Source organism: Cotesia glomerata, linkage group LG7, assembly GCF_020080835.1.
Source record: "Cotesia glomerata isolate CgM1 linkage group LG7, MPM_Cglom_v2.3, whole genome shotgun sequence".
Taxonomy (NCBI): domain Eukaryota; kingdom Metazoa; phylum Arthropoda; class Insecta; order Hymenoptera; family Braconidae; genus Cotesia; species Cotesia glomerata.
In genome coordinates this window covers 26,439,132-26,464,301 of record NC_058164.1, presented here as the reverse complement: position 1 = coordinate 26,464,301, position 25,170 = coordinate 26,439,132, and the positions used below count along the sequence as shown (strand labels likewise).

Below are 25,170 nucleotides of genomic sequence, written 5' to 3'. Positions count from 1 at the left end.
CAAAATGTCCGACTAACCCACACTCCCTCGTTGTTTGGAAGGGACCCTACCAACTACCATGTTACTATTTTCTCTTGAGCATCTACAAAAACATTTACCGCAAGCTAACTACCCCGTCAGAGTTATTTTTCTTTGTTTAAACATTTATTTGGACAAATTTATCGAAAATAAAAACAACTCTTAAAATATCATCCCGAGATAGAAAAAGAAACTTGTTTTTGTTTGGATTCGTTGAATTACAAGGTTATCAATAATTGATGAAAGAAATAGTGGTAATCGTTTTAGTAGTGAGTTAGGTGCGTTTGATTAATCGAAGGATATATATTTTGTGAATGTATGCTCAATTTCACTAACCAGTACTCGCTCGGGCGTTTACTCAAGCATTAAACATCGGAAAGCCATAAAACTGGCTAAGATCAACAAAAAGACGAATTTATTGGATGTGAGAAATAATAGCGGAGATAAATTAAGGAATAGAGAAGTTTGTAATGGTGTTTAAAACATCGAACCCATTTTAAGAATTGATAACATTTAAATTATAGACTATGAGCTACGAATTTAGTTTTTATGATTGCTGGTATAGGATTAAAAGGGGTTTCGTGTTAATCTAAAGCCCAACAGTTATTTGATAACCACTGGTGTTATCCCGAGAAAGGGTATAGCTTTGTTTCTGGCTCTCTGTTTCTGTTTCGAAGATCCCTCGACGGCTGTAACAACTTTTGTGAAACGAGTAGCCGAGCGGTGTTATATAGCGCGAGCCGAGCGAAGCGCGTTATTAAATTTTTAATGTGTCTAAAGTTGGTACAACTCACCGCCCTCTAGGTGCTGAAACCAACGATTCATCCCCTTTGATAAAACGGGTAAAAACCGGTGAGATAGTTCCCGAGCAGAGGAATAGAGGAACAAGGATGGAGTATCAAGAAAATAGAAGATAGAGAGTACTGTATAGTCTAAAGGATGAAGAGAAAAGAAGAAAAGGTCATGTCTGTCGCAATAAATTCATTAATCGCTTCCAATTAAACCGTGGCTCTCAATCATCATGTTTTCTGGGCTTGCTGCGGATCAATTGTTTTCTTGAAAATGATACTCGCGGATCAAGTGTAACCGGAATGCAGCATCATCAAGAATGTCCTTACCTCTTTGTCGAGATTTTTTCTCTATTGTTTAGTCCTCGTAGCTTATGGTGCTGGTGGATGATGTCACCGAGGTGTTGGATGACAAGCAAAACTATTTACTTGGTTTAGAAGACGATACATTGTTTATGGGATAGAAAAATGAATTTGATTAGTCACACAATAGTAGATCATATTTTCAAGGCTTACTGTAATGAGGATTTATCAAAGCTCCCTAAATGGCTGTTCATACCCGAGGTTATGTTCCGTGAGAATAAATTTCGAGGCTATTACAGTGTGCTTCGTCATTGATTTGTAAAAATCGCAACTACTGGAGTTAAGTCTAGAGTAGTGTGCTTTTTGTTTTACCTCAATTTAACCTTCGAGTAAAACCAATTAAAACGTTTTTCTTATCTCGGTAGTCGTCCAAGCTCTTTATTTTATACAACATCATATGACTACTCGAGTACAAAAGAAGAGCTAAGAAAAAGATTGATGAAAACGATGAAGAAAAAGCAGTTAACATTAGTATTGCTTTGGATGGTTATATATATGTATATATAAATATAAACTGGACAAAAAGCAGAATCATCTCTTGTTCCTCTGGAGAGATGCGGTTATACACATTTCAGGGTCGTTAGTCTTGTATCCGATGAAAAATTCATTGGATCGTTCGAGTGCCATATTAGCCGTTGTCGCAAACTACGAAAATGGCGGGATGCCTGCTGCCTGCTTTGGGAAAAACTGGAGATTATAAGTCGCCGGACCAGTCTCGAGAAAGAGGAGGAGGAGGAGGAGGAGGAGGAGGATTGAGTAGTGTTGTATGACTCGCGTGTGACTTGTTTCATCAACAAGATCTGGCCTTGAATGTGTGGAAGGGCGTATAAACATATAATACTTTTATACACTTTTATATAGTATAATATAATGATAATATAAGGTGTCTTTTACAATAAGAGACCGATAGATATTCCCATAATCCATAAGCCATGTCTAACGGCTGTAATTGCTGCGGTGTATTGTATCAAGGTCGACGGCTTGTAGTATATCGAAAAATATCTATGGATATGTGTCTATAAAAGCAGCATAATCATCAGAGCGCTGGGTATATATTGATATATGGATGTTTGTAATATTAACGGTTTATATGGGTAATCTAAAGAGAACAAAAGACAGTTAACAAGAGAGAAAATATTGAATAAACGGAAACAGTGTGACAGGTTAGCATTGTTGGAAAAAGGCTGGTGATAAAAGTGTCAAACGAAATGCTCTGTCCAACGGCGACAAACTAGAGACCAACACAATGGCCGCCGTTTGGACGCATGAGATTACGCGCCATCTATAAGCGTCCCATTCGTCCATGCATGTATAAAACAAAAGCGTGTGATACATGACACTGTGTTTAAACCTCCCGATGAATATTTCATTCCCTTTCTCCAAATCCCATTTTCCCGGTAAAATGTGTTGTTACCTGAAAAATTGCGTAAATATCTGAACTGGCAAACAAATTTAAGCTTACCGACTGATTAGCGACATTCCATAATAGCATTATTTTAATTTCTTGGGCTAACAATGATCAATTACCCTCATTAGTCATAACGTCATAATCCTTTGTCTTGAGTATCTCATTTAGTTGGTACTCACCAGAAAATAATCCCGGGTGAATTCTTTATCGAGTAGAGAGACTGTTGAACTCGACGGTAACCATTTGTTCTTGTCGTCGGAATTATTCTGTTGGTTGACCGTCGTCGTTAATACCTACATGACGTCTTCAGTCCGTCAGATAACAAGACTACATTGTAACTTCTAATTAGCGTCATACAAGTTAAAATATGTATTACACAACGGTTTATAAATAATACACTTGGAGGTTTTAGTCCTGCCAAAAATGACGACAATAGGCTTGATTACAAGAAAACTAAAGACCAGAATGACATAATGTCTGTTCATCTTGAGGAAAATCGATTAGACTAGTATCAAATGCTCTCTCTATCTCTCTTTCTCTTTTCCTCCGTTGGGTGCAGTGTTACGTGAACGGCGACAGGCAGTCTGGCCAGTTTGCCTCCTTGGTGGCCAGTTTGTTACCGTCCTTCTCAAGCAGAATAGCTTTCTCTCTTTAATGCTGAGCGTTATACACCTTCACCGGGTAAGTTTCATACGTTGAGTTGAGTCTCGGACTATGTTCACTATGTTCTGCGTTCTCTAAGTTACCAGTGGGCGTCGCGTACACTTACCCAGCTACATAATACAGATCTTAGTATGCCAGGGACTAGTCCTTTGTGACTATAGCTTTCAAGTATTAGTTTATACCTCTCAAATGAAATTCTCAGGCAAGTGGTTCCACCAAGAACACCACTGTATAATCCCTTTAGTATTAAGGACCAAAGCGTTTCTGTTATTGACAAATATAAGGTGATTCACAAATCGAAAAGGACTTGCAAAACCATCAACCCAATATGTCCTTAGCACGTGCGTCGTCATTTAATCCTACGACCTGTTGCGCAATTTTTCCTTTCTTCGGGAATCATAATTAACAATTGGCGTTAAAATTGTGTCCGCTAAAAGGGACTTTTTGGTGTGTTGATGTCAAGTGGTGTTGATGTAGACTGTAGAATCAAGGGCTCTCACGCTTCCGTCCTCGACAAATCCTCAACTAAACTCAACTCGGTAAAGTCTTACGCGTAATGCTAGTGTTTACTTAACGACCCCAACTTCAAACAAAACGTCCCGGTTTAAAGGAATAGCACGGAAATACCAAAGCTTAAGTACAAATACATATAATCCACTGTGTTTTTCTCCTTTGCTTTTGCTTTAGCTGTTTTTGCCGGCACTCTCCCACTGGTGTTTTCTATATATGTGTATATGTGTGCTGGATTTTTTAAGTGAATTTATTTTTGACCGGCTCACGTTCGTCTTTTGTACAATCTTACCAATAAGACCAGTACAGAGAAACAATAAAAAGACTTACAACTACAAAACGTATTTCTTCGGGGCTGGCTTATGATGTCTAGACATCTAACCAAGTATCAATATACGCCGGAGCAGAAATAGTAAATCATAATAAATGTATTTATGATAATTCATATTGTAAGATAATAAATATTAAGTTCCGCAATAAGAAAATTTCTTTGTCTACCAACGGAGAGTGTTTCAGTCTCACTCTGGATGATATTATACATTAGACGCTGTAGTCTAAGATGAATCTGTGGGTATACTTGCGAGCAATGATATAAAAGAGAAAAAGAGAGAGAGAGGAAACTGGTGGGAGAGCCGCTTGGACCCCAACAAGCTTCAGCAGTCTCTTTATACAACAGCAGAGTTAAGAGTTAGCCAAAGCCAAGTATCCGAGTAACAAAACCAGTCGCCTCAGTACCAGCGACGAGCCAGCTGCCCGTTACCTTCTAATTCGCTGGCTTGTCAACTCATGCGTCTAATGTTCGTGATAGTTTAATCGTTTTTTATCTCCTGTCTCTCATCTTTCGTACAGTGGTTTCATTAAACAACAAACACAGTGTTGGATGTTACGTATATATGTATATATAAAGTGATGAATAGATGCTAAAAGGGTGTATACATTATAAATTGCACATTAGACATTATTGAAGAAATTAGAGATCTACTGGCAGCTTTAATGGTGTCAAGGCAATGCTCCAATGCAATCAATTGATTGTCAAACGTATTGCACCAGCAGAAAACACAACCTATAATTCATTTGATCGCTCGTGCCACGTTCGTGCCGAAGCCGACGCATTCCTCCGTCCTAGGACTGGGAAAGCTGCCTACAACTTGTAGTGTTATGCTTTTTTTATTAAACCAATTGATCGGCATTCCTCATGCCGTTGCCGTTCATTCACGGTGAATATTAAAATGGACAGAAGCTTCAAGCAGGACCCAAACTTCAAGATGAACCACCAGAGTTTCAAACTGAGTGATTTTGGTGTTGATACCCATCGATTCAACGGTTACACCAGCAAGTCCAGGATGACACCGAGTCCTCGGGGATTCGCCAATGGTGTTCCTTCTCCAAATTACTGGAAGTGCGGTCAGGAGAGCGGGGTAACTATAAAAAAAAAAAAAAAACACAATTATAGCTTCTGTATTGTTCGAATACTGTTTTCTTAGTACTCGAGCTGGATCCTAGCTTTGGTATGCAACTGCAAGTTTCATCTAACACCCAGCCATCGTGCTACATACTAATTAGATTAACCGTACGTGCTTTGAATCATTTGAAACTATAAATTGGAGGGTGGATCCGTCCAAGATAAGAATCTCTCTCTCTCTCTCTCTGGAAATACAAGAAATTGGTGTGAATTGGAGGCTGGATCATTCCTAATTCTGTTTAGCGGTATTACAGTAATTGGTTTACAAGATCGTTAAATCCGTTTAATTTATAAAATCGTTTAGCTTTGAAGGAAAAAAGGCTTGAGCGAGAAATAATTAATAACTAGTAGCTCTAGGGTGTGGTTGTGTATCCGGGATATCATTTATATAATTACGATTTAGTTAATCCATAAATTGTCTTTTTTAAGATAATTAAACAAAGGTTTCGAAGAAAAAGCGGTTAATGTTGCTTGGGGATTGATAAAAAGACAGTGGTGTTAAGTGTTTAAGAAAGACTTGTAGTTTTGTAGAAGGTGGAACGTCCTTCGCCAGTAATTGCACCAATTAAGGCTATTAGGAATATAATAAATCCTGGAAAATGCCCAGCCCTCTAGATAAAGTCTCAAACCATAAGACTAATAAACGCCTAGCCAGGAATCTCGCCGGGAGAATCTCAAACTGCTGGAATTCGCGGTTATTTATTTAGTTTATCTTCTAACTAGAGGACTGAAGAGTCAGGATTGATAGCAAAAGCCTCTTTCTCGAAATAATTCGTTTCATCAGACTATAATTGATCTGTGAACAATTATACTGATTAGAATCTGATTATCCAGTGGCTAGAACGTCAACCGGAGCAATTACAATTATGAAATACTAGTTTTTCCTTAGAAACAACTTGTTTAAATTACAACACTGCTGTGTTGTATTTAACAACCTAAAAATGATATCTAATATATATACGTTGTATATTATATTAATCATTTATTCTTAACGTGACACACCTAAAACGTCTAAATGATCGTTTATAAATGTCATCCGATCAACAAATTAATTAGTATCATTGTCATACCGATCACGTAGATTATTGCTCGCTAATTGTCGGTTATATGTCTAGCGTGTGGATGTGACTGAAAGGTACTATCGTTAACTCACTTACACTCATAAACGCATCAGCAAAACTCAATACAGCCAAACGATCTGATAAATAATGTAGGCGATGACATTTATACGCCCGATCAACGTCCACGGAATTGTATATGCACACCTGGATGCGCCGTGACAAGCACCACAAACAACAAAACGCTAACCCAAGGTGCTAATTTATTGATACTAACTTTTTATCCACATTCTTGAGCTTCCGGCGGTTCCTTCCGATGCCAGTGACCGCTGTGAGCTTCTCTGAGACCCTGCCAACAAAAGTCCACCTCTAAAATTAGCCGACTTTTAAATATTGTAACCACTTAATCTCTTTGTTTTAGAATTTAGCTCTTTTATCATATTTATAATTATAATATCTAGTTTAGCAACAGGATCCAGTGGCGTATTGGGTGTCATTGATACCAAATACTTAAATTAAATATTGTACAGTCACAACTTCTCTAACCGGGATTTGTTTTAAAAACATTTATAAACCGTTGAAGCAATAGCATCATCAATGTTTTGATTACCATCAGTTTAGCATGAGAACGTCTGGATAGGAGCCTGAAGCTAAAACTGGGGAAGGAGAGGGGAGTGTCTCTACGAAATTCAATCTCTTAAAACAATATAGATTATTATTATTCTTTTAAATTTACTTTTAGCTTCTCAAATATCCTTCTGTAAGTTCTGCTGGGATTGTTGTTTTAATACAACCTTTAATTACACAAACATCATTTATTATAAGCATTATTATCCTCCTTGTCCTTCTGTAACACATTAGTTTCTCCATTATCCATTAACAACACTACTTCTATTAGTATCAGCATATTAACAACCAACGGAAGCGTTCATTTCCTTTATTGTCACCGATGCTTTGTGGTCTATAATTTATTGCATCAAATGTTGGTACAACTTGCACGTTATTCCACGGTTTGTTCCCAACAAAGACTCTTTTCTTAACAAATTCTCTCAAGTTAATTGCCGCAAGTTCATACCCGCATAAGTAACCAGGACACCTGTCTTACATGTCCTATGTCCTGAGATCATTTAATAACAACATACATTTAATATTCGAACGATCGGACGATAGTAATAGACGCAACTATGAGGGTTCCCACGAGGACACCTGGACAATAATTGTTATTAATAGTCATCAGGGTCCCCGTGTGTTATTAATATTGTAAATTTATCCATTTTTTGGCGCAAGCTACAGCTAAATCAATCCAGACATTTTTATATTGCTTGGAAATGCTGACGCGGTTAGAAATGGACAGCGCGAAGATATTAAGATTTCTGATCCACTTGCTGTACATTTTTATTATTGGTTTGCTTCTAAAAGGAACATAAAATATGAAATATCGTCCAGCCTGTCACGTATTATCTATTTTTTGTCAATTCCTCCCTCGATTTCCAGCGAACAAAGGGTAATCTGGTTTACAACAAATTTACAAATAACAATTCCTTTGTTCTGTCCGATAACTGTTTGTTTATCGAGACCTCATTGGGAATTATCTCTTCAGGGCCGAATTCTAACTCGGGAGTCAGTTATCTGATTTTTTTTTTCCGTCATTTATCTGTTGAACTTCCGCGTTGGAAATTCAGGGCGATCTAGCAATATAGAGCAAGCAGATAGAGCTTCACCGCAACTAAGTGCGAATATAGAGGATCAGAGATACAAGTGATAGAAGTTAGCTTAACGAAATGCAATAGGAGATGGAGATCACTTGGAAGCAATTCATTTGAATTAATAGCTCGAGATATCTTTGTACGTTCTTAACTAACATTTTGTTATAAATTATGCTTTATATTTACGCAAAGATTTATTAACAGGCTTATCGCAAGTACTTTGTATCGAAGAAATTTGTTTGTATAGTTGTTTCTGTAAATTCTTTAAAGATAACTACATTTTTACACACACTAAAACACTTATTAGGTTTATTCACTAGATTACATTGTAGAATTATTATACCGATGATCAAGAATCCCATTGGTCAAGAACTAGCCCCCACTTTTTCCCCCAGAAGCGACGTCTTGCGCTTGGCGTGGTGTATCGTCAAAAATATGGCCGCAGTCGATCTTCATCCACGCGGTTGTGTCCCTCGCTACTTTTACCCAAGGATAACTTTGCGTAATGACAGTTTAATTATTTATCGATTTAACGATACAAGCTTATAGCTTATAGCTTGACAAAAAAAAAAAAAAAAAAAAGATAAATTGACATTAAAACTAGTGCAGTGAGTGGAGGAACGAGCAAAGTAGTTTGAATTCCAAAAGGGTAAACTGTCTTGAGGGAAGTTTCCCTCAGTCTTCAATTTTAGTGGATTCTCGCCAGGAACTCTAAACGTATAAGTTCGACGATTCTTTCATGGCCCGAGAACCCGTTAAATTCTCGAGTGCCGGAATGGCATCGTCATCGTCCTCGCGTTAGTCTTGGCTCTCACACCACCGTTTACTTTTCTCAACGACTTAGTGTTCAGAAGGAGCTAGTAGTCTTTCGGGATTCCGGGTTCGAGGAAGGAAGCTCAAGACAAAGCTAGATTGCGAACAAGTGAAACAGAACAAGTGAACGGGGCAAACTTTGAGCCCAGCTTATAGATATAATACAACACTCGAGCACTGAATAAGAAACGTCTTTAACTTGAGAATAATTTACCATACGTCTCTGTTTACCATATTCCGTTAATTATGTTTGTCTGCCATTCCGATTATGCCAATTTTAAGATGGTACTAATCCATACCAAATTTATGTTAGACCAAATCATCTTCCTGATCTAATCTAATCTAATCTAACTTATCTTTGTTTCAGTACGGCTCAGACGAATTCGGCCAGGACTCTCCAAGGTACACTTCGCCGAAGGCAACCACCCTCTACGCGGAGCCCTACTATATCGGTAAGAACTATATAAACCCATTAAACAACCTTGCATTGCCAAGAGTAGTCTTATGATAAATTTCTTTAGTATCAGCAAGAAAAAGAAACAAAGTTTTATCAGAGTTTGTGTTAAAAAATAGCGCAACTTTAGGCGAGTTGGTCCGGCACGAAATTACATAAAGCAAAGTATCAAGAAATACGTTAAAGCTTATTGCTGTTGTTTCAAAGAGAAATAATGGCCCAAGCTCAACCACCCGTTACTTTTTCTTTATCAGCTACACCAGCACACGTTACCAATTACTTAATTTACCAGTTTGTAAATACCATTCAAATACTGGGTATACCACGTGTCGACACGTGCTGCTTTAAGTGATTATTGTTTTAACTCGTTGATTCTATCATTTAGACATACAAATTTCGGTGCAATGAAGAAATACTCACGGGTTCTGCTATTTCGAATTGTACCTTCAGTTTTAAGGATAAAAAATGTTTATAATACTAATATGATAGTATAATTCTCAAGAACTTGGACGGGAAATAAATATTCAGTGCTAGATTTTTAAATTTTGCAACTTTTCGTTGTATTTCACAACTTCATCAAACAAATTATTAAACAATATGATCAGATTAACAAAAATAAATTAAAAATCTTACATTTAAGGTTAACATTTGTGTATCAAAGTTAGCTCCGAAAAATTTCATCGTTTTACAATATTTAAATACGAGGAATTTAAATTGCGCGCTTAACTTTTCAACCAATAAGGAATCGGGGACCATATTTTTGCGATAATTCGATAGTTAACTTTACACTTATTTTCAATTTATCTGTTTTAATATAGAGGAAAGTCAGACAAATGACAACCATTATATTAAGAAACTCAGTAAATATCTATTCATAATTTAAAAATACTGTTTTTGTAAAACGCATAATTGTGATACCATTAACTCATATTTAAATATGAATTTTATGGCTGTTACTTGAATATGATGGTTCTTTGATGATTGATGATTATTTATTATTATTTTTGAAGATTATTTCTATAAATTATAAGATTTTAAACATTGGACTACTACAAAAAAAGAAAAAAACTCGAAAAATTACATTATAAATAGCAATAAGTGTCCTGTCGTATTAAAAACTAGAAAAATTACAGTTTGAAATAACATTTTTCTAAATTCAAACTTTGAATATTAATTTTCAGAGCTTTCAATGTAAATATTACATTCTACATTGTAATTCTTATAAAATCTGTAATAATTACAATTTGAAACTGTAATTTTTCTAGTTTTCTGTTTTCCGTCTATATTGTATCAAATATATATTTATGGTGACCGTCTTTTATTTCTCATGCAATAATTAACTACGACAAAATTTCTCAGCAAAAATTTCTTATGCAACATTTTATCCTAGCAATATTTTCTCACACACACAAAAATCATGATCAAAAGGCCATTTTATTGTTGAAGGTATATAAGCATTTTTGTAAATCGACAGTCTAATTAGCAATTTGTCTCTCCTTATTTTTTAGAGGGTGATTTTTTAACATTTTGATGTAGCAATAGTCGAATTATAAATTATTTGAATGATTCAAACTAAAATATTATACCTTTATTAGATATTAATGATATTAAATGGTTTTTTAAAATGATAATAAATTTTGAACTAATTGTTTTTTTCGTACAAATAGAAGATTCTCTAAAATGGAGTTAGACAATTAGCTAATTAGAACGTCGAAATGATGATTAATTTTCGTCAGATTAATTTATGTTGTGATAAATTTTGGTTTTGTACTTGAGCTTAGTATTTAGAATTTATATATGATGGTCTTGAGGGAGCTATGGCTCCAAGATCAAATAAAGCTATCTATCTGTCCATATCTACTCACGGGTTCTGAATTTTTAGATGGAAATTCCGCGGGAACGGGTCCAGGGGATCCTTGGAATGGAAGCGGAGTTCAGCCGCCATACAGCGGATATGCTCCTCCACACCTGGCACAACCTGCCTACCCTATGCACATAGCACACGACCCCATGGTAAGTCTTTCTTTCTTTCTATCGAGATAGGTTAGATTAGTTCCAGGAGTCATCTTCATTTTTAACAACTAACCTGCCCTAGTAGAAATGATCAATTTTTGACTCGATTAAATCTAGTATCTGGCTAGCGATGATATCTAGTAACTGGCCAGCGAAACTAGGTAAAAACTAGAAATTGCGCCACCTACAACTAAATCGTAAACATTGGTCACACCGATGTTCTACTTATACCAGTGTGTGTATGTTTATTTTTTCACTTTAACCTGTAAGTTGAATTATCTTTAGTAAATATTAAGAAACAGTTATATATATGAAAAAATAGATAAAATGAAAAAAATCGACATAATAACCAAATTACGGTTGTGGGCATCAATCAAAACAAATACTCCAGACTGTCATCGAGATAAATTATTAAAAATTTTATAATTATTCCGTTTATTAATTACTACTATTTTTATTATTATTACTATAATTTTGAATTGTAACAAACTTATCCACATTTAATTTTAAGTAACCTAAAATCCTACAAGTGTCGCCATGTTTTATTTGATGTCTAGTAAAACTGGCCAGTAACTAGACAGTAACTGGATATTATACTAGCCAGTTTCTAGCTTAAGTCTAGTTAAACTAGCAAGTTACCGGCCATATACTTGATTGAATTTCTACTAGGGTGCCTTGCGTTTTCAATTAATTAAAGAACAATTTAAAATTATAAAAAGTGCTAGTTCTGGAAATGAAAGGTGGTTGGGAATCACTGATGACAGTGTTGATGGCGGAATACGGCAAATGAGTCACGGCCGCTATATATAGAATTTTGAATCCTCCTCCTCGTTCTGTTAAAGCAGCACCTCATCCACCTCCATGGCACTACAATATAATATGTGTTCTAGTCAAGTGCACGCGTAGCGTCCATTTGATTTACGCTATCCACTGATACCCATCACCCAGTAGTGCACCCTAGTCCCAGCAACCGTATCACAAACTATCACTTAACATTCGTAATTAATTCACATCAATATGATAATGCGAGCAGCTTCTATTGTTATTGTTATTGCTGTTGCTATTACTATGCACAACAATTATTAACTTATTAGCAGCAGACTGTTAATAATAAATTAGGCACTTGCTGGATGAGCATACACGGAAAAAAATAAATAGTAAATGCAACATGATGCAGTCTTGGTAAATGAACATAATGAAATCATGTTGAAGCCACATGATTTGTCATGTTTCGGCTACATGACAATCCTGTTGCGGTAGTATAAGAAAAATCATGTGGCAGCAACATGATTTTTATGTTTCGGCTACATGACAATCATGTTGCGATAGCATGAGAAAAATCATGTAGCAGCAACATGATTTTCATGTAGCCTTAATAGCATAAAATTAAGCTGCAACAACTAAAGATTTATAATATTGTATGTAATATTAGTGTATAATAGTCTATCATGTTGCTGCCACATGATATTTCTCATATTACCACAACATGATTGTCATGTAGCCGAAACATGACAAATCATGTTGCTGCCACATGATTTTTCTCATGCTACCGCAACATAATTGTCATGTAGCCGAAACATGACAAATCATGCTACCACAACATGATTGTCATGTAGCAGAAACATGACAAATAATGTTGATACAACATGACAAATAATGTTGATGCAACATGACAAATCATGTTGATGCAACATGACAAATCATGTTGATGCAACATGACAAATCATGTTGATGCAACATGACAAATCATGTTGATGCAACATGATTTCATTATGTTGCATTTACTATTTATTTTTTTTCCGTGTAGCTAAAATAACCTCCAACATTATTTCGCAGTATAAACCTAGCGCAATAAAATAAATCTAATAAAATAATCTAGACTTTGAACACTTCTCTCAAATGTTTCTAATAAATTACTAGTTATTTTAATCTCCATTCCTCGAAAGCTAAATCGTAATATTTCCAAGTAAATCTTTAATTAAATCGCTCCGGGTAAAAATAAAAACAAAGTGCATACCTCTGGTTTGTTTTCTTTTGGTTAACATTAACAATCTTTCAGTCATACTCGGCGATGTCACCCAACGGAGAACCACCAGCCCCAATCCTTGGTTCCACGGTGACAAGTGCCGCGTCTTTACCCCCAATGTCCACCTTCAGAGGCAGCGCCGCGGTCGCTGCGTCCGGAGGAACTGGAGCACCTTCTCCAGCGTCGTTACAGTATAATCACAGTCCTGGGGCGCCTGCACCGGCACCCACTACTGCCAGTGCACAGCAAAATCAAACTACCACTGCTGATAGTCTAGGAAAAACACTTGCGTCTGTAGTAAGCACACGAGTATGTTTATCATATTCATATTATTTATTTTTTATTTTATTTTTAGTTAAGGTCATCATTGCTTACTTACTTACTGATTGGGAATTTTTTTCAGATCTATCCGACGGACCAATCGGTATCCAGTTATAGTAGTAATCCCTCGACGCCAGTCAGTTCCCCGCCACCATTAACAGGTTAGTTTTTTTTAATTATAATCAGCTTAATATTTCAAAATCTTTAGAATCTTGGTAATTTTGTTTTATATTTTGAAAATTAAAAAATTTTTGGTGAGGTTGAGGCAACGAGAAAAGAATGTATGTTAAAACACGAGCGCAGCAAAGCTTTATTTACTCATTTTATATATCAAAAATATAATAAAAGAATAAATTTTTTTACAATCTAAAAATAAAATTGATAAAATGCTCAATCTCTAGATACATAATTAAGAAATTACCTTGTATCTTGAGAAATATTGACATTTTTAAAGATATCAGCTCACCCCAATGTTACACTCATCAAGACCTTTCATTTGAGTACCCACATCAATTTTTCATATAATTATATATATTATATATATAAATATATGAAAAATATATGAAAAATCGATGTGGGTACTCAAATGAAAGGTCTGGATGAGTGTAACATTAGGATGAGCTTATATCTTTAAAAATGTCAATATTTAAGAAAGTACAGTACAATTTAACAAAAATAATTAAGAAACGACTTTGTATCTTTTGAATTATTGACATTTTTAAAGATATAAGCTCATACTGATGTTATGCTCATCGAGACCTTTCATTTGAGTACCCACATCAATTTTTCATATATTTATATATATAATATATATAAATATATGAAAAATTGATGTGGGTACTCAAATGAAAGGTCTTGATAAGTATAACATCGGGGTGAGCAGATATCTTTAAAAATGTCAATATTTAAGAAACTACAGGGTATTTTAACAAATATCTTATGAACTATTGACATTTTTAAAGATATAAGCTCACTCTGACATTATACTCAGCAAGACCTTTCATTTGAGTACCCACATCAATTTTTCATATATTTCGTATATTTATATATATTATATATATGTATATATTTAAAATATATCAAAAATGCATGTGGGTACTCGAATGAAAGCTCTTGATGAGTAAAACATCAGGATGAGCTTATATCTTTAAAAACGTTAATATTTAAGAAAGTACAGAGCATTTTAGCAAATATCTCGTGAACTATTGAAATTTTTGGAGATATAAGCTCTCACCCCGACATTATACTCATCAAGACCTTTCATTTGAGTACCTACATCAATTTTTCATATATTTTATATATTTATATATATCATATATATGTATATATGAAAAATATATAAAAAATGCATGTGGGTACTCAAATGAAAGCTCTTGACGAGTGTAACATCAAGATGAGCTTATATCTTTAAAAATATCATTAGTTGACAAGTTACAATGTAATTTCTTAATTATTGACATTTTTAAAGAAGAAAATTAAATAAGTTTTTAAAAATAAGGCAAGAATTATAAAGAATGTGAATTAACAGAGAATACTTTTCAGGTTCAGCCCCGAGTTGGGCGCCAGGTGCGACACCAGTCTCCCCGCACTTCACAGCGGATCCAAACCGCGGTACAATCCACATGGTAAGTTGTTGATAATCAAAGCTTAAACTTATTGCTTTTATAAAATAATTGTCTCACCATTCAGTGTCATTCACACGCACTAGTTATCATTGACCGGGTACTTTTACATATTTATTTATTTATTACCGGGTACTTATTAATTACAATTGAAACATTTAATTATCACAGACTGGCTTAAATGTACAATTTAAAACAAAGCGGCGCTTAACAAATATCCGCATGTAAATCGTTCAAAACTTTTTACAACTAAATATTTAAATTAATTATTTATTTATTAATTTACAATTAAAAAAAAAAAAAAAAAAAAACATTTTATTTAATAATTCTGTGTTGTGTACGTTGTGTTTATTTGACTTGGTTGTTATTCTTTTCTTTTTGTTTTTTTTTTTGGTTTTGTTGTTGCGTTGGTGTTGTGTGTAAAGCCGGCGCCCGAACAACAGAGGTTAGACGATGCCATCGGCTTTCTTCGCGACCATGCCGAGGTGAGGATTGCCGATTTTCATTTGTTTTTTACTCTTAATTCGATTTCACCTCATTCATCACTTGTAACTATTTTAATTATTATTTCAATTAAAATTATTATTTTAATTAATTTATCTGATTTTGCCATTGTATTTGTAACATGACTAACATTCATGCACAAGGCATAATCAATTTGCTTTTTTTTAATAAATTTTTATTAATTAATTAATTTAACTACCTAATTGTTATGTAATATAACAACCTCAACAAACTTAATACGGAGCCAGCGTAATCGAGACGATTTTTGGGTATTCTGTTGGTACAGGGATCCCGGATGGAGGAACGGTTAGACGACGCGATCAACGTCCTCAGAAATCACGCCGAGAGTCAGCTCGGGCTTCATCTAGGTCCCGTGGGTCCCCATGGCGGTCTTTACTCTCATACATCTCCATCGCAGCTGGATCACCTGGTAAGTTTTATCCATTTTTTATTTTAACTACACGGAAAGACCAAGATGACGCTGGAAATCAGCTCAGATTATACTCAGTGATATCTGTGGAGAAAAAAATTTCAGATAGTAACTAAAAAAATCCAGATTATACTGCGTGATATCTGGATTATACTTGTTGTAATCTAGATTATACTCATTATAATCTGGATTATACTAGCTACTATCTGAAATTTTTTTTTTACTCAGTATAATTTAAGATGATATTCAGTGTCATTTTGTTCTTTCCGTGTACCTTATTATTATTGATCACCTAAATTAAAATGGGTTTTCAATTTCAGGCGAGTCCTCATCCAGCGGTAACGGTAGCACAACCTCAAGGAACATATCCCGGACTCGCTCCTACGCCAGATACTGACGGTTCGATAAAAATCGAGAGGTTACCTGTCTCCAATGCAAGTAAGTACCCGCAACATATCAGAGGATAAATTATTATTTTTAGACGGTATCTTGAGAACAATTGACATTTTTTTAAAGATATAAGCTCATCCCGATGTTATACTCATCGAGACCTTTCATTTGAGTACCCACATCATTTTTTCATATATTTTATATATTTATATATATGTATATATGGAAAATATATCAAAAATGCATGTGGGTACTCAAATGAAAGCTCTTGATGAGTGTAAGATCAGGGTGAGTTTATATCTTTAAAAATATCATTAGTTGACAAAATACAAAGTCATTTTTTAATTATTGACATTTTTAAGGATATAAGCTCATCCTGATGTTACACTCATCGAGACCTTTCATTTGAGTACCCACATGCGTTTTTAATGTATTTTTCATATATACATATATATAATACATATATATAATATATATAAATATATAAAATATATGAAAAAATGATGTGGGTACTCAAATGAAAGGTCTCGATGAGTATAACATCGGGATGAGTTTATATCTTTTGAAATATTATTAGTTGACAAGAAATAATGTCATTTTTTAATTATTGATGTTTTTAAAAATGTAAGCTCATCCCGATGTTATACTCAGCAAGACCTTTCATTTGAGTACCCACATCAATTTTTTCATATATTTATATCTTTTATATATTATATATATGTATATATGAAAAATATATCAAAAATGCATGTGGGTACTCAAATGAAAGCTCTTGATGAGTATAACATCAGGATGAGTTTATATCTTTTGAAATATTATTAGTTGACAAGAAATAATGTCATTTTTTAATTATTGATATTTTTAAAAATGTAAGCTTATTCCGATATTATACTCATCAAGACCTTTCATTTGCGTACCCAGATCAATTTTTTCATATATTTATATATTTTTTATATATTATATATATGTATGTATGAAAAATATATAAAAAATGTATGTGGGTATTCAAATGAAAGCTCTTGATGAGTATAACGTCAGGATGAATTTATATTTTTAAAGACGTCAATATTTAAGAAGGTACAGTGCAATTCAACAAAATTAATTATTTAATAAAAAAAAATTTTATTTATTCACTTGATTTAAAAATTTTTCTAGCAACACTAGTTAGACTTTATTAATAAATATTCAAAGACTTTCTCTAAAGAATAGTGAATCTTGGAATGACAATAACTTTGAATAAAATTCCTAGCCGCATCATTGAACAATACGTTTTTCCCATGGATAAAATAATAACAGCACCCAGGTGTTCTGTGTAGCGCTCGCCCGATAAGGCAATATTAGATAAATCACACGACAAACCGCTATCGTGTAAGCATTCCATTGGCCATTATTATCTACTCTCGCTAGTAGTTGAATCGGCATATCCAACAAACGCATATCGAACTAGAGAATCCTCGGATTAATCTCTTACTATTATATACTTAACAGCAGAATTTAACTCCCGGTGAATTTTCAAAATGTCTAATGTCTTACGTCTCGTGTTTTAAATCTTAAATATCCGTATTTAAGCATTTAAAAGCCCATTTAAGGACGATGGCATCCGGAGCACTCTGCTGTAACCCTTTTACCAAGGGACAATATACCCAGCTCTGATTTATCTATCTCTCGTTTTACATACACTACAGTTGTATCTTTTAAGGAGATATAACTATATCAGGAACGCTCTTCCTGCTCGTAATTGACTCGCTTTTTCATTCAATCCTTCACTTTTGTCCTTTGTTTCTGCGTTAGCTAATTATTGCAAAAGGACATTTGATTCTAGTTCCGTATAACAGCAAATCATTTTTTTAAATTAAAAAAAAATAATAATTTTGCAGTCACTATGTGACTGCCGTGAATTGTCAACTATGAATAAATAAAATTTTGCTTTATTAAATAATGAATTTTGTTAAATTACACTGTACTTTCTTAATTATTGACGTTTTTAAAGATATAAGCTCATCCTGATGTTACTTTTATCAAGAGCTTTCATTTGAGTACCCACATCAATTTTTTCATATATTTCATATATTTATATATATGTATATATGAAAAATATATAAAAAATGCATGTGGGTACTCAAATGAAAGGTCTTGATGAGTATAACATCAAGATGAGCTTATATCTTTAAAAATGTCAATAATTCACAAGATATTTCTTTAAAATGCCTTGTACTTTCTTAATTATTGACATTTTTTAGATACAAGCTCATCCCGATGTTACACTTCATCAAGATTTCATTTGAGTACCCACATCAATTTTTCATATATTTTATATATTTATATATATTATACATATAAATATATGAAATATATGAAAAAATGATGTGGGTACTTAAATGAAAGGTCTTGATGAGTATAACATCGGGATGAGCTTATATCTTTAAAAATGTTAATAGTTTTCAAGATACAACGTCATTTCTTAATAATTGATATTTTAAAATGTAAGCTCATCCTGATGTTACACTCATCAAGACCTTTCATTTGAGTACCCACATCAATTTTTCATATATTTTATATATTTATATATATTATATATATGTATATATGAAAAATATATCAAAAATGCATGTGGGTACTCAAATGAAAGGTCTCGATGAGCATAACACCGAGAAGAGCTTATATCTTTAAAAATGTCAATATTTCACAAGATACAAGGTCATTTCTTAATTATGCATAAATTTTTAATACTAATTAAAACCATTAATCAGCAGAATACATATCGCTGGAAAAAAGAAAAGACCCACCAGACAGCAGCGGAGGAGAAACAAAGGCGTCTAGTAGCGACCTCGCTGGTGGAGTGATCGGTGGCGCCACTGTAAACTCGACCTCTCAGGGCAAAGGAACCAAGCGCTCGCGCAGATAGTAAGTATCTCAAAAAATTAGGTTTTTCCTAAAAATATTATTATTAATATAATTGATGATGTTGATGTAAAAAAACAAGAGAAGAAGACAACAGCGTTGTCTTCCTCTCTAGTTAAATGTAATCAGTTGTGACAATATAAACTAACTTGCTGTGTCTTTAAACAACTGTTGTTCGAGCGCCGACGAAGACTGCGATGATCCTGGCACCAAAGCGGTGCGCGAAAAAGAACGTCGTCAAGCCAACAACGTTCGCGAAAGGTTAGTGAACACACGCAGTACGCTCAGAAATTAAAACAATACTCCAGTATAAAACGTTGGCAACTCACTAAATATTTATTTTATTTAACTATTAATTTATTTTATTCTAGACCCACAACACTGAATTCGTCTTCTAATTATTGTCATTATATATTTCATTATTAATTTAAGTTCATCTTTTTTTTTTCTGTTTTTTTTTTTTTTTTACTAATCATTTATTATAGGGTCATCATTTATTTCATTGTCATCAGGATTATTATTATTGAAGTTTTAAAAATGCAAGAATTACACTCAAGAATTTTTTTTTAAATTTATAACAATTAAATTATTAAAAAAAATTAATTCAAAAATTCTTATTAATTAATTAATTTAAGAATTCTAATTAATTAATTTAAAAATTCTAATTAATTAATTAAAAAATTCTAATTAATTAATTAAAAAATTCTAATTAATTAATTAATTTAAGAATTCTAATTAATTAATTTAAAAATTCTAATTAATTAATTAAAAAATTCTAATTAATTAATTAATTTAAGAATTCTAATTAATTAATTAATTTAAAAATTCTAATTAATTAATTAATTTAAAAATTCTAATTAAATAATTAATTTAAAAATTCTAATTAATTAATTAAAAAATTCTAATTAATTAATTAATTAAAAAATTTCACTAGTAAGTTTTGTTTTTTAAAGTGAATTTTTTAATTTTTTTTATATTAATTTAATTGCTATAATTAAAAAAAAAAAAACAAAAAATTTATTGTAATTCATTTTTAATAAAAATTGACATTTTTGCTTTATTTTTTTTAATTTTTAGTAAAAAAATTACAGCTGATAAAAAAAATTTTAGGTTAGTTTTACTACTAAAATTATCACCTGGCGCCATCTGTGTGTTTTTTTAGTAAACTAAAATTATTGGCTTAGAATTAAATATAAAAAATTGAATTTATAAAAAAAAGTGACTTGAGTGTAATTAAAAAAAAAATTTACGGATTCAGTAAAAGAATACGGGCTTAAAAATTGCCATCACCTGCGTGTGTTCAATTAATAAAATAAAATCGTAAGTTTTGAGTTGGAGCTCGAAAGTTGTTCACTTTTCTAACCTAAGAATCAAAGATAATGATTATAAGATTTAACTTGGGTTAAATCAGGTAATTAATCGAGTATTGTTATTGCAAAACTGTTGTTCGAGCGCGGAGGACGAGGACGACGATCCTGACGTCAAGGCCCAGAGGGAAAAAGAAAGAAGGCAGGCTAACAATGCGAGGGAAAGGTAAGCTCCGGAAATTCAGGGCTTGAGATATTATTGAAGGGCCCGTATTCTTTTTTTATGATAATATTATTTGAGTTTGCCGACTTTTGATATTGGATTTATATTTATTTTATTTTTTGTCGACTGTTATTTTATTCACTGAATTTCTTCTTAGGATACGGATCAGAGACATCAACGAGGCGCTGAAGGAGCTCGGGAGGATGTGTATGACACACCTCAAGACGGACAAGCCTCAGACCAAACTTGGGATACTTAATATGGCTGTTGAGGTTATAATGACTTTGGAGCAACAAGTTAGAGGTAATTTTTTATTAAATTGCACTGTACTTTCTTAAATATTGACTTTTTTAAAGATACAAGCTCATTCTGATGTTACACTCATCAAGAGCTTTCATTTGAGTACCCACATGCATTTTTATATATTTTCCATATATATTGTTATATATTATATATATTTTACAAATATAAGCTCATCCCGATGTTATACTCATCAAGAGCTTTCATTTGAGTACCCACATGCATTTTTGATATATTTTTCATATATACATATATATAATATATATCAATATATGAAATATATGAAAAATTGATGTTGGTACTCAAATGAAAGATCTCGATGAGTGTAATCTCGGGATGAGCTTATATCTTTAAAAATGTCAATATTTCACAAGATACAAAGTCATTTCTTAAATGTTGGATTTTTAAAGATATAAGCTCATCCCGATGTTACACTCATCAAGAGCTTTCATTTGAGTACCCACATGCATTTTTGATATATTTTTCATATATACATATATATAGTATATATAAATATATGAAATATATGAAAAATTGATGTGGGTACTTAAATGAAAGGTCTTGATGAGTATAACATCGGGATGAGCTTATAACTTTAAAAATGTCAATAATTCACAAGATACAAGGTCATTTCTTAATTATTGACATTTTTTTAGATACAAGCTCATCCCGATGTTACACTTCATCAAGAGATTTCATTTAAGTACCCACATGCATTTTTTATATATTTTTCATATATACATATATATAATACATATAAATATATGAAATATATGAAAAAATGATGTGGGTACTTAAATGAAAGGTCTTGATGAGTATAACATCAGGATGAGCTTATATCTTTAAAAATGTCAATATTTCACAAGATACAAGGTCATTTCTTAATTATGTATCTAGAGATAGTTCATTTTATAATTATCATAATAAATTGACTATTAATTAAATAATTTTTTTCAGAGCGAAATTTAAACCCAAAAGCAGCTTGTTTAAAAAGAAGAGAAGAAGAAAAAGCTGAAGACGGTCCAAAATTACCAGGCCACCTAGCGGCTCACATAGGTCATCCACATTCGCATCCTCACGCCCATTCACAGCCGCCATTTTCTACAATGCCCGTAAGTACCACCCGCCATTTCGTCGTCCTTTTTAAATCTCATAAAATACTAATAAAAATATAATCTTCAGGGTCCTCCACCATCACTCCAACACAATCAAGTCCAGCCGCAGTAGCAGAGGTTAACCGACGGCATCGTCCTTTGTTAAATAATAATAAAATAAAAAATAAAAAAGAGTGCAGTTCGTGTTCGCCTGTGAGAGACTTAAACACGTAAATATCAAGACTCGGGTATCAAAGCGATCCCACGTTTACTTAAATAAGATAATAAAAGTTATATATAAACATATATATGAATATGAACGAAAGAGTATATATTAAAAAAAAAAAAAAAACAAATATATACAATATGTATAAAATTTAAAATAAGCGTCGTCGCGACGAAAAAATGACCCGGTGATGGTTAATCTGGCGAATCAAATGTGTGCTAGAGGGTGCTCTTTTGTTCTTATTAATCTAGTTTATTGTATATTGTTTCTTATAAATATTGATATAAATTGGAGGAGTTTCCTGACGGGTCCAAATTACGGTAGAATGCAATTAGCTTTATAATTACAGTATGCTATCGTATCTGTACGATCAAATACCGCAGTTATATTGTAGAATATGATTAAACTACCGCAATATCGTAATCTACAGTAGCTATACGATAGATCTACCGTATTTTAATCGTATAACTATCTTAACTTAATCATATGATACGGTCACTGCAATATCGCAATCGATGGTAGCTATACGGCAAATGTACCGTATTACTATTTTAATCTAACTATACGGTTAAACTACCGCAATATCGTAATCTAAGGTAGCTATCCGGTAAATCTATCGTATTTTAATCGTATAGCTATCTCAACCTGTTTATATTGTAGATATACGGTAGAACAACTATAATCTACGGTAGCTATACGGTAAATCTACCGAATAACTATCTTAAACTATATCGTAGGATAGTTAAACTACCACAATATCGTACTCTAAGGTAGCTATATGGTAAAACTACCACATTACCATAATCTACGGTAGCTATATGGTAGATCTACTGTATTTTAATCGTATAACTACCTTAACTTAACTATCTTGTATAATACGGTTGAACTACCGCAATATTGTAATCTAAGGTAGCTATCCGATAAATCTACCGTATTTTAATCGTAATCATATCGTATAATACGGTTAAACTACCGCAAATCGTAATCTAAGGTAGCTATCGGGTAAATCTATCGGTACTAATGTCGGAAATCTACTGTATTTTAACCGTATAACTATCTTAATAGTAATCATATCGTAGAATACGGTTGTCCCACTGCAATACTGTAATCTATGATAGCTATACGGTAAATCTACTGCGCTACCTTAATATACAGTAGCTATCCGGTAAATCTATCGTATTTTAATCGTATAGCCATCTGAACCTATTTATATCGTCGGTAACAATAAAACTATCTCAATACCGTAATTTACAGGAGCTATACAATAAATCTACCATATTTTAATCGTATAGCTATTTTAAACTATTAATATGATCGATTACGGTAAAACTAATGCTATAACATAATCTAAAGTAGCTATACGGTTAAATTATCGCGATAGCGTAATCTAAGATAGCTGTACTGTTGCCGTATATTTACCTAATGTAGCCTATTTTTATTTTAAAATACGGTGAAACTACCATAGTATCGTAATCTAAGGTAGCTATCCGGTAAATCTACCGTGTTTTAATCGTATAGCTATCTTAGACCTGTTTATATTGTAGCTATACGGTAAAACTACCATAATACCGTAATCTAAGGTAGCTATACGATAAATCTACCATATTTTAACCGTAAAACTATCACTATAACATAATCTACGGTAGCTATACGATTTAACTACCGCGACAGTGTAATCTAAGATAGCTATACTGTAAATCTATCGTACCGTTGCCGTAAATTTACCTATTTGTATCGTAGGATACGGTAAAATTGCTGCAACATCGTAATCGATGGTAGCTATCCGGTAAATCTATCGCACTACCGTAATCTAAGGTAGCTATACAATAAATCTACTGTATTTTAATCGTATAGCTATCTCAGACCTGTTTATATTGTAGCTATACGATGAATCTACCACACTATTGTAATCTAAGGTAGCTATACAATAAATCTACCGTAATTTAGACCCGCTAGGATAATAAAATAATTGTGCAGCTATCACGCACAATCTGTAATTGGAACCAATTGGGATAGACCGTTTATAAATAATGGTAATAATAATTCTAATAATTACTAAACAAATACCGATTGATTTGTTTTTTATAATCATATCGGGATCTAATGACAATAAATAAGTATTATTCATATTGTATGTTATTATGAATAAACGGGACTCCTGATACTAGATAGGTTTTATTTCAATAGTAATTTTTTTTTTTTTTTTTTTAAATATATCAATCAGAATTTTATTTCCGGGGATGAATTTTAATTAGTGGGATTTCGAGTGGAAGTATTGGATGATTATCTGAAATGGTAAAAAAAAAATTATTACGCACTCGAGTGAAAAATTACGCTTCGATCAAGAGTTGAGTTTTTATTTGCCGATAATAAAAAAAAAAAAAAAATTAAATAACTAATGGAATAAAATAAAAATATTTAAAATATATATATATATATATATATATATATATATATATATATATATATATATATATATATATATATATATATATATATATATATATATATATATATAATAATGTATATTTAAAATTAAACTTAAAGTTTAATTAAGCGGCCTCTACATT

At 32.8% G+C, this 25,170-nt stretch overlaps 1 protein-coding gene across 15 annotated transcripts in view; it reads left to right on the top strand.

Moving 5' to 3' along the window:
* LOC123269493 (protein daughterless) overlaps positions 1–24,800 on the top strand; it is a 62,412-nt gene extending 37,612 nt beyond the window's left edge. For 2 of the 15 annotated variants that reach the window (XM_044735220.1, XM_044735231.1), the window contains 13 exons: positions 9,157–9,241; positions 11,126–11,256; positions 13,316–13,591; positions 13,686–13,764; positions 15,146–15,228; positions 15,651–15,710; positions 16,007–16,159; positions 16,480–16,597; positions 19,300–19,453; positions 19,622–19,711; positions 21,138–21,283; positions 22,238–22,392; positions 22,463–24,800. In XM_044735220.1, coding sequence (XP_044591155.1) covers positions 9,157–9,241; positions 11,126–11,256; positions 13,316–13,591; positions 13,686–13,764; positions 15,146–15,228; positions 15,651–15,710; positions 16,007–16,159; positions 16,480–16,597; positions 19,300–19,453; positions 19,622–19,711; positions 21,138–21,283; positions 22,238–22,392; positions 22,463–22,507 — 1,575 coding nt within the window. In that variant the 3' untranslated portion in view covers positions 22,508–24,800. Of the gene's footprint in view, positions 1–4,471; positions 5,169–8,478; positions 9,075–9,156; positions 9,242–11,125; positions 11,257–13,315; positions 13,592–13,685; positions 13,765–15,145; positions 15,229–15,650; positions 15,711–16,006; positions 16,160–16,479; positions 16,598–19,299; positions 19,454–19,621; positions 19,712–20,893; positions 20,984–21,137; positions 21,284–22,237; positions 22,393–22,462 lie in introns of those variants that run through there. The other 13 variants (XR_006510436.1, XR_006510435.1, XR_006510434.1 and 10 more) reach the window with 13 other exon arrangements.
* The last annotated feature ends 370 nt before the right edge of the window (positions 24,801–25,170 follow it).